We start from the raw sequence: 11,323 nt of genomic DNA, 5'->3' as shown, positions 1-11,323 counted from the left end.
GACCTTTGCATATAAAGAGTAAGAGAGGCGACTATCGAGGCACAGGTTGCTACCAGTGACGGAAATCCGGTCCCCTTTGACATATTGTTCAGTATTTACTAGACATGAAGGCCAAATTATACCTTCCACAAATTGCAGATCACGTAATTAAAACTGCAATTACCGGCAAGCTTACTTCAGTTGCTGTCAGGGTGCATAGAATCAAATTGTGATACATGTTAGTTAAGATTCTCTTAACCATAGCGTTCAATAGATATAACGCTGCACGAACTTCGACAGACGGAGTACCCATGTTTCAAAAGAGGTGAAGTTTGAGGTCCCTTTTATTAGCCCTTTTTACAGGCAAAATCTATGCAACGTAATTTTCGCGTATTAGAATATCTTGTTTTCTTTGATTTGTGGATTCCGGATTCCCCGAATCCGATTTCTGTGTTTTACGGTTGTCGCGTTGAAAGATTCATCGCACGCAAACATCGTTTTCACAATAATGCTTTGACTTTTGCGCTACTCACCAGGTCTTCTCATGGCAGTGTGAGCCTGGCAAGAACCGCGCTCTTGTTGGAGCCAGGTTGATCAAAGGTCGTCAAAGTATACACCCGAAACAATCACCACTAAACCCTGACTGGATAATGATTAATTCAATGTACGGCGCTATCCACCTTTTGGACAACCGGACCGAATGTATAGCTGGGGAAGGGGGCTTGTTCAAAACTAGTTATGTCTTCACAGGCAGTATATTTATTTATCAAACATTGCCGAAGTTAAGTATTAGGATTATTATTATTGCTATGATTAGCAATTGTGTCACGAAAATGATAACAAATATATCGTCCACCAATCATTGAGATTGGGCAGTTTTTTTTAATTCTACTCAGGTGATAAAGAGTGGTTATAATGCCTCATTAAGTAAACGTGCTGGAAACTGTTTTGTTCACCTGTCTGGCTGGTCCATAACTTATCTGCAGTTTTCAGATGGGACGCCATGAACACGCCAGAGAAATTCATAACATGCATAGAACAGTGGTAGATCTTGGGAACGTGAGAGAGACGTTTTGGTTGGGCGGTTTCGCTTGAAAAAAAAATATTTGCGTAGCCTCTTTGGCTACGTTGTTTTGGCTCGTCACCCGTTCCTCCTCAACGAACGTTCCTTGGGGAGGGATGCGTAACAATCAAAATGAACGTCATTAGGGATGGACACGAAAAAGCACAAGATAATAACGACAAACACATCGTGCACATACGCAGCAAGTTGAAACGCTCGTGCACTGTTTCAGTTCCACAACCTGGTACTGAGAAAAAGAAGACACCAAGGGCTGTGAAACAACAAAATACGACTCATTTTCTTTCTTAATTAAAGTTATTTTATTTTCCTAATCAATCTATTGTGGTTAGAGACAAAGTTTAAGAACGATGAATGAAAAACTGCTAGGAAAAATGTCGGTGACCATATCTTGTTTTCCTGAGGCGCTTGATCTTCAGAGGAACTGATTTTATACAAACTGGTTTCCATCAATTGAAAGTATTTACTATATCAAGACATCATTGGCACAATTTATATACACTACTACTAAGTGAATATGACAAATTCTATCAATGAAACCTTTGTGGTTATTAAGGATGCTGAAACCTGAGGCTCTTGATCTTAAGAGGAACTGACTATGTGCATGCGGGTTTCCATCAATTTATCATAAGTATTTACTTTACAATGATTTTTATCATTGACACAAATTTATATAAACTACGGCTAAGAAAATATGATCAATTCTACAAATTAAACCTTTGTGGTAAAAGACAAAGTTTGTGAATACTGCTGGAAAAAATGCCTGGGACCATATTGATCTTCAAAGGAACTGACTATGTACAAGCAGATTTCATTAATTATGCAGAAGTTACTAAACAAACATACTATTGCCAAACAATTTACTTACATTACTGTCAACTGAATAATTCCCACGCATCGTGAATTAAATTTCAGTGGTTTCTTTCTACTAAAGAAAAAGTGACAATTTCAAGGTATGACGCGTTCTCTTATCTTAACCAAATGTTTTGTCCTTATCGAAACTAAGTAAACTACAGCGTCCACCTTATTCTACAAAACAATAACATCTCACTCTCTCTCTTATGAGCTTTCTGAGTCATCAGTGATGTCATCATGTTGCACATTCACGTACGATTTCTAAAAAAAAAAGAAAAACAAAGTAGATGAAAGGCTTATTATCATCTTGGGCCAAGTCGTTTGTGAATAAGTTTTAGGAAGTTTAAGTAATTATAGCAACTACGTCTACGCCGAGGACAACGTCGAGTCAAAGAATTAATTTACATTTTACCTACGCATATCAGGATAATCTAACGTCATTTAGTTTGTCTCTCTTTCTCGAAACTGAATATGGAACACAGCGTAAAATTCGAAATATACATTTCAAAAATTCGCCGTCGAGGTTCGCGTTCTCCACACAACACAAAATTTGGCCCTTTCATATTGGGGAGCCTCAGTAAACCACAACGGCAACGGCTACGAGAATGTCATCAAACTAAAGGGTTAATGAGTAAGACAATAGCTGCGCACCTGCGTTATAAATCTTTAAATAAATAAATAAATAAATATACATTTATATAGCGCCATTTTCCACTAATTGTCCATGGCGCTTTACAATACTTTAAAATTAAAATCCTAATTCTTTAAAAACCTAAAATCCTAAATCCTAAAAGTTAAAATCCTAAGAATTAAATACGCTATATAATACAATTAGGCTACAGATAAAAAGTAAAAACTACAAATCAAATGCACGCTTAAAAAGATAAGTCTTAAGATTAGCCTTAAAAACTGCCTCTGATGATGAAAGTCTGATCTGGAGGGGTAGTTTATTCCAGAGCCTTGGTGCCGCCACGGAAAAAGCCCTTTCACCATACGTTTTAAGATTTGCTCTAGGCTCATCAAGCAACCTGTTGTTTGAAGATCGTAGTGTCCGACCAGAAATGTTAAATCGCAGTAGGTCTCTAATGTAATCAGGGGCCAGTCCATTCAGAGCTTTGTAAGTTAACAACAATATTTTGAAAATAATCCTAAAATGAACTGGCAACCAATGTAAGCTCCTTAGTATTGGTGTGATGTGTTCCTGCCTTCTAGTCAAGGTAACAAGGCGAGCTGCTGAGTTCTGTACAAGCTGAAGTCTATTAATCAGATACTTTGGGAGACCGTACAGTAGGGCGTTACAATAGTCCAAACGCGATGTTATGTAAGCGTGAACAATGGTCTCAGTAGTACTCTGGGATAGGTATCGCCTAATTTTAGCTATACTACGAATGCGGAAAAGTACGCTCTTGCAGGTTATTTTAACGTGTTCTTTGAAATCCAAACATTGATCGAATGCAACTCCTAAATTCCTGGCCTGTTTACTAGACTTGATTACTTCATCACCAACTCGTATATAGTCGAGGGGTGGTCGTGGACGATATTTAGAACTAATAACCAAAAGTTCAGTCTTATCCCGATTTAACTTAAGTTTGTTGCGCAGCATCCAGTCCCCAATGTCCTTAACACATAATTCTACTGCCATCTTTGAGCTTGATAGATGATTAGGGCAATTGGACGTAAACGACAAGTACAACTGTGTGTCATCTGCATAGAGATGAAACGGTATGCTATGCTTTCTGGCTATGTCACCCAGCGGACTTGTATAAAGGGAATACAACAAGGGTCCCAGTACAGAACCCTGTGGTACCCCGTAGGGTAAATTCTTCTTTGATGATTCAATTCCATTGACAGAAACAAACTGTTCGCGTGAGTGAAGATACGAATGAAACCAATTAAGAGCAGTGTTCCTAATACCAAAGCGATTCTGTAGTCTAGATAACAAAATCGAATGATCGACAGTATCAAACGCAGCCGATAAATCTTTGTACATTTATTTGCAGTCCTCTGCAAAACAATGACGTGAAATGACTAAGTTCTCCGTATTATGGAGAACGTGAACCGCAGTGGCTAACTTTTCTTGTCTTCCTTTGGAAATGAACGTTGTCATTGCATATTTTGCCTGAGCAAGTTTCTAGACCGATAGGCGTACTGAACAAATCTACGCGGTTGTGACATTGGAAGGTAAAATTTAAATCCATATTTTATAAGGCGTTGTCCTGGCATCCATGTCGTCATTGCTAAAGCTCCCTATTCTTGTTTTGATAATGGGAGGACACCAAAGAAATGTACTAAGAATTATAATGCACTGGTACGCCATTGTAATCCTAGGTAAACCTTTTTCCCGTTGCCGTTCTCATTGTGATTTTTTTTAAACTCATTAATGACGTGTCCACGGGGTGCTGAAAATAACCTGCTTATATCGACATAGTCGAGGTTGACACGGCAATCACGACGCAAATAAATTTGTTCTCTGCGTATATTAGAATGTGTTTGTATGCATCGTCTGCATATGCAGAATAATAGAATAAGGGTGCCAAAAGTCACTGGGATTCCACATGGGCTCGGTTGACACGGGAAGAAAAAAATGTTCGTTGGCTCCATATATCGGTATGTGTTTATGTTTATCGGCTTTATATGCAGAAAAATAGAAATTATAGACGCCGAAAACACGGACTGAGATTTCTGATTTCGTACAGCATAATTATGTTCTGGTTTACGTTTCGGTATTCATTTCTTCTAACATTACAAGTCATGGGTGACTTGGAAGTGACTCGGAATCGGATTCTTTTGGTACGCAGAATAGTGTCAGTGGCTGGTGAAAGGTAAGCAGTGGGCTAAACTAGGTACTAGTGACTAAACAACCTCGACGACTGCCGAGTTGCTTAAAATGCATTTTAGGATTTCAGAGGTAACAGTTGGGATGGGTTTTAGTTTTGAACACATACAGAGAAATGTTCAGATATCCCATTAGCTTGTAATAAGATAAAAAAAAAATTATCTGTATTCAATCTAATTGCTCAAATCTTGTCAGAAATACTCCGCTACGCGTCATATTTTGAACGATCTCATCGGTGTCTGGAGATGTGATCAAACACGGTCTTGCCTATTTCAAACACCGAAATGAAAGATGAAAATTCGACACGCAGCGGAGAATTTTTTGACAAACTTCGAGGTGTTTGGTAATGTGGTCAAACACGTTCTTGAGTGTTTGATATTTCTTCTATCCGCCATCAATCGAGGGAGAAAATTGAGAATTCAAATCGTAAAAATCTACGCTTATTAAGATCAGATAACCAAACACCGTCACCGTCATATTTCCTTTGTTTAAAATTGATGGATTATTCATGAGTTTCAGAAACGTTACAGACCACATGGTAGAAATTTACCAACGAGATCTTTTTCATTAAAGCTTGTATAAGAGTGCAAATGTACAGAAACAGAAAAAGGGAGAAAAAAACACTATAGAATTGTTAGAAGCACTGACAGTTACCGTAACAAGTAAACCAGCGACACATACCTTAAATGTCTTCAAGAGACATTTGATCCGTTTTGTTATGTCTTCAAAAGTAGGCCTCATCAAGGGGTTTTCCATCCAACAGCTTTGCATAAGTGCATATCTACAAACAAAATAAGATAATACTTTTACATCACTTCACATCATTTGACAAGAGATGAGATGTCATGATATTGCATAAAATAACATTTAATGGCGTTGCATTACATTGCATTAGCTTGGAAGAAGGAAGAATGTGGGCGGAGAACATGAGCGCTGCCGGCGATAAATGGACATTAAATGTGGAACATAGATTATGTCATCGTCATGAAATAGCTTTTCACAATAAATATAGTGTACTTTGTCTTTTATTATCATTCATGTTTGGAGAATTTGGAAAAAGGTCGAGTTAAACGCTAGCTCTTTATGCGAGACTTTTCTGCAGTACTAGTAGACGATAGACCCGAGTTCTTGAAAGTGCGGGCCAAACACAAAGGTCAGTGGTTAGTAATTTGAAATAATTGTAGCAGCAGAATACTGAACTTACAGTTCCTCAGTGCAATGGTCGGGACGAGGCATCCGTCTTCCAGAGGAGAGGAAACTTACAAGAGCCTGTGGTGTTGCTATATCAGGGTAGGGGAGCTGACCTGATAAGGCGATGAAATAAGGTTCAGCTTCGATACATGCACAAGTAATAGAAATTAGAATAAGTTGAGTTCACTGTAAAAATAACTGAAACGAATAAATTTAAAATTTAGATACCTTTTTAAAACAAAATTGAAAACAAAAAGGAAAAAAAGCATAAGCACAATTATTATTTCGATCTGTACTGAACACGAGGCCTAGTCACCAATTAATCGAATCAAGAGCGAAATGCAAACAGTTAGAATTTGAAGCGCGTGTCCATTCCTTGTTCCAGTTGCCAGAGGTTTTCGTTTTCAACCACCTTTGAAAATCTCGAGCAGTAAATCCAATTGTACTTTAATCATTTCCACGTGCATAAAAATGTTCACAGACTTACCAAAGGTGGTAATTTCCCATAAGACAATACCAAAAGACCATCTGAAAAAAAAAAAAGAAAAAAAAAGATAAGAAAAAACAAGACTAACTCACAAGTCTACTCAGACTATGTGGAATTTTGAATTTTGTTGTGTTTAAAACAATGCTTCAGCTTTATTCCTGTAACTTTCACATTTTTATTCAGCTCTTTTTTTTTTTTTTCATCCGTTTTGAATATTATCGAGCCATTTCTATAGTTTCCTGACATTTAATAGAATTCCTAAGCTAATCCAAGATATGACAAATATTAGAAAATGACGGCGTCATTTCCGCGTCGTTTGACGTCATTATTACATGTTATGGACATTAAGAAAAATATTTTTTTTACTTTCTATTAATCCTTCAAGTTTCATCGTAATGATTTCAATTCACTTGGAGTTACAGGAGAAAAACCTCAAAAGCCCCTCGAGCTTTAAACAATAGCGGAGTAAGATGACCAAATTCTGCCTGCACTGAACAATGTGTTCTTATTTTTTTATTGGTTGGAAGTCAATACATACGCCGAATGCATCAATTGCAAGATTCTTATGTAAAACATAAAATGCAGACTAAGCCTCTCCCAGGTGTTGTCCTGGATGTCGCTCAGTCCTCGTTGCAGAAGGTGTGAGAAAAGGCGTGACAATTTTAAAACAAGCAAGAAAGCTCACTTATTCGAATTTGACGCACACAGCATGATTCTGATACTTACACGTCACTCTGTGATGTATAGACTAGATATCTCAAGGATTCTAAAGACAGCCATCTCCAGGGGACCTTACCCTGTTGAAGAAAATGTACTCGGGTTTTACTAACTGACATGAAGGTAAATGAATACATCCTAGTTTGATTTCTGATGATAAAATATATTGGCTTATTGAATAGGACATATATTGCATGCCCCGGGGAAAATAGCTTTCGCCAGTATATATCGAACCGAAACCTGCTTTCCATATGTTGAGCTATTGCAATTTTCAACGTAATTATAAGGTTAATATCAGTAACATACAGGAACTAGAGATCACTTCTGTTTAAAAGTAGACTCGTCAATATTCATTTTCCGCGTTGAAGTCTTTTAGAATGAATTACAGTTTACTGACAAAGACCAATTCCACCTGTTTTTTGAAAAAAAAAACAAGGTTTGGTGTTCTTTGTTTAAACACTCGCACTGTCCATACCGATCCATTCGACTCATTCGCCCGCGTTTTTCGCCCGCGCTTGACAACAGAGACGTGCAATTTCTTCGCGTTTTTGCGTTCACTGGTGGTGTAAAGTAGCCGTGGTTTTTTCGGTCTGCCAGCAGCGTGCTCGGCGTCTATCCTGCACTTACATTGGACGTCTTGTTGTATATGCCACGATCTGAGATATCTCTTGCCAATCCAAAGTCTCCAAGCTTAGCAACTTTATTTTCGTCAATAAGGACATTTCTTGCTGCTAAGTCACCATGTATACACTATAGAAAAAAACACATGAGGCGTTTCTATAAATTCTGGAACATGCAAAATAACCTAGCCCAAAACAGCAGCAACCGGTAAAATGAAGTTACGATATTCGTTTTGTAAAATACACGAAGAATATTTCCCCAAAACCCAGGTTTTGGCAAATTGAAGAACAGTTCTTATCTTATCTTACCCTAAACTCTAATATTGAAACTTAGGTCTTTTAAATTTAACTTATTCGTTTATGAAGTCAAACGGTTGCCATTATGACGAAGCGAGCAACTTTGAGTCGTCATAATTACAAAATAACCTCATACGAAATGAAGGTGCAGGAAATTCCATAGCTGAATGACTAATTTTGTCCTCAACAAGAAACAATTTTTTGCATTATATTATTCAAGACAGCTTCCGTTTCAGTGAAACTATATTTACATACACTTAGACATTTATTGACAATTTGTTGCAAATCGGAGAAGATGAAATGCATTTCCTTTCTTGGCATTTGACACAGCATAAAACTTGGCTATGTTTTCTTGTAGAGCCAGAACAAGACACTTCGGAACTATATTTTCATAGTACAAATACACTGTACACGATGTATCACGCACCTTCTTGCTTTCCAAGTGCTGCATTCCTGAGGCGATCTGCAGAGTAATTTTTATCAGCTCGCGATCATTCAGCGCACATTTGATATTCTCGTACTTGCCGTGCTCACCAGGGGCAGGCTTGGAAGTCATCAAACTTTCAAGGGTTCCTCCGGGAATCAAATCAGTGACCAGAAGAATATTTTCTAACCAAATTAAAAATAGCGGTTAGCTTTATTTAGCCTGGTCTTCTTTAAGACCCGTGAGACGGGAGGGTTCAGACAAAGTCCTGTCTCTGTATATCTTGAACAGTATCCAAGTTTCATGAATATTTAGTCATAAATCAGCGCGGACACTTTCTCGCTGTCCCGGTGCTCCACTCCCTGTTCCTGATTTTCATATTTTCATATTCCAAAGTTAAAAAATACCAATACTTCTGAGGTTCTAGTTCCATCAGATGTAAGACCCTCTAAGAATTTGACATTTTACAACGTTCGAGCTCGACAGGGTTCGAATTTGTTTGAATTTCCAAATTTTGCGTTGGGTGATAATAAAATGGCGGCCCGACTTGAAGGTTATTACGTAGGCCAAACTATGAGTTATCGCTCACGTTTTTGCTAAGTAAACAGTTCTGAGTTTTGAAGAAGTATTAATTTCAATGTGTCGGTGCTTTGGAGTTCTGAGTTTTCGTTTCAGTAGCAAAATTCAATGACAGATGTTTCCGTTACTTTACGTCTCGATACAATGCTCTATAAATTTGGCTAACACACTTCTTCGAATAAACTTCTCTTCTCCGAATAAAGCGCGAATGAAAACCGTACAGACCTAAATCTTGGCGACAGTGTTTATAAATCAATCATCTGCTATATGCCAGATTCTTTATTTATTGAATGGCTAAGATTTTAATTTTTGATGGCTCGACAGTGAAACCACCATAAGAGTGTTTTTATACCACTTTTGTTTTGTATATTTTGAGATTAGTCCAGTCAAGTAGCAGCCAAATGGATTATGCGCTGGCGTAAATGCTCTGGGAGCGAGCCCTGACTGGGGCCATTCTGTTGTGTACTTGGGTCAGGCACCTGTGCCTCTCTTAGTAACCCTGCGATGGACTAGCACCTCATCCAGGGGCTCAGTCGAAACACTCCTTGTCACATCATTCTACAGAATGACGTGACAAAAAGCGGATATAAACGTTCGCCGGATGGGCTTAGCTCGAACGGATACTTAACCCCTCTTCATCTTACCGAGTCAAAGCTGAAGGGCAAAGGAACTGAAACGTTACAAAAATGAAATGGAAATTTAAGTTTGTCCTGGATTAGCTTAATCGTGCTTTGAACATCCTGGCACTAGTATAAAATCATTGAATAACTGCTAGGTGGCTGGAAACGTAGAGACAGCTCATTTTATTATCAAGTTTTATTAGCTCATGGTCACGTGATGATTTCTTGGCAACTTACCACGCTGGGTGCACGCGCCAACCAAGTTGACTATATTAGGATGCCGTCCAGCCCGCTTCAAAATCTGTATTTCACTGAGTAGGGCAACTTTCTCGGTCTTATCAGCCGTGTCTATGCATTCACAAAAAAGAAAGGTAAACTTGTTTAGTAATTCACTCACCATTCTCAAATAGGCCCCTCCGAGTTACCTTGTGCCCTGGTATCAAAACCAGTCTGTGTGCAAAACCATTCATATGGAAATGTGTTCCACCCACAAGTTTATTTTCATGCAAATCAAACTCATTTTATTTGAAAGGTTTGGCACGAAGACTCGTTTTGAAACAGAGATACAAGGTATCTCGGAAATGGTTTATTTTAGATTAATCAAAACTATAACAAAATTCTCGAACGTGATTGGCTGTCAGCAGCCCGATTTGAGCATTAATCGGACAGTGTAGGCGTCATGCTTGTAATTGGACAATACGCGTCATTTTGCGCGCGCTGTTGCGGTGCACTTTGTCGAGTAAACTGCTGGGTTTTTCAGCATTCATAACGACGTTTTAAAATCGTTCAGCGCTCAATCGATGGTTTGCTCGTTTCTCGAATTTTGTAATAGTTTTGATTAATTGGTAACAAGACATCGTGTCGTCCAATTCGGTCTGTAATTATACTCGTGATTAACAAATCGGACTCCCGCTTCGCGGTCGTCCGATTTTGTTAATCACTCGTATGATTACAGACCGAATTGGACTCCACTCAGTAGAGAAATACATGATGTGTTTAAGAGCGCTTAGGTGATCTTAAATTTGATTTCCATTTTTTTCTTCACAAATATTTACAGTTAAGGTGAGTTAAATTCGTACAGTGTGATTGTGTGATCATCTGGGTGAGGGAAGTTCTGAAAAGAACTGTTATTGCCGTCTGACTTTTAGACAACCTAAAAGGAAGTCATCTTCAGAGTAAAGTCTGGTCAAGTGTGGTCCGTTGAAACCGATTGGTCAGTTGAGGATTGATGGTATAGGTTAAAAATATGATAAAAACAGTCATGAGAACCAGACGATTTTGTGTTGTGCTGATTGATATGCAGTATAACCGACGCAAGGAATGAATTCACTATCTACATACATACCTTTCAACTGTTTCACTGCTACATCAATGACTTTCGTATCCTTACAATGATAGCGTCCTTTATAAACAATTCCAAATTCCCCTTCTCCAAGCACTTCATCTCGGACTTCAAGTCTTTTTAGGTCGATTTCATAGTCTTCCTCGATCTCTTGGGAATTGCTAGAAGAACTTTCATCATATTTTGTGCCCTGTTTAGTTTCTTTGGTAGGCTTTGGAGGTCTGGGAGGCGTGGCTTCAAAGTCCGGTGTTGGCAGCAACTCTCTAACTTTTGGGGGCTCATGGGCAGGTGAAAA

General features: G+C 38.4%; 1 protein-coding gene across 1 annotated transcript in view; it reads right to left on the bottom strand.

The window, feature by feature from the left end:
• Positions 1-967: 967 nt before the first annotated feature.
• LOC145491553 (uncharacterized) overlaps positions 968-11,323 on the bottom strand; it is a 20,194-nt gene continuing 9,838 nt past the window's right edge. The window contains exons 4-12 of the mRNA XM_081470796.1: positions 11,032-11,323; positions 9,924-10,034; positions 8,491-8,672; positions 7,774-7,896; positions 7,156-7,226; positions 6,430-6,470; positions 5,956-6,055; positions 5,433-5,532; positions 968-2,176 (exon numbers count right to left, since the gene is read on the bottom strand). The exon at positions 11,032-11,323 is cut by the window's right edge and continues 510 nt beyond it. Coding sequence (XP_081326922.1) covers positions 2,120-2,176; positions 5,433-5,532; positions 5,956-6,055; positions 6,430-6,470; positions 7,156-7,226; positions 7,774-7,896; positions 8,491-8,672; positions 9,924-10,034; positions 11,032-11,323 — 1,077 coding nt within the window. The 3' untranslated portion in view covers positions 968-2,119. The remainder of the gene's footprint in view (positions 2,177-5,432; positions 5,533-5,955; positions 6,056-6,429; positions 6,471-7,155; positions 7,227-7,773; positions 7,897-8,490; positions 8,673-9,923; positions 10,035-11,031) is intronic.

Source organism: Orbicella franksi, chromosome 6 (assembly GCF_964199315.1).
Source record: "Orbicella franksi chromosome 6, jaOrbFran1.1, whole genome shotgun sequence".
Lineage (NCBI taxonomy): Eukaryota > Metazoa > Cnidaria > Anthozoa > Scleractinia > Merulinidae > Orbicella > Orbicella franksi.
The sequence above is the reverse complement of the archived record's forward strand: the minus strand, read 5'-3'. Positions and strand labels throughout refer to the sequence as shown.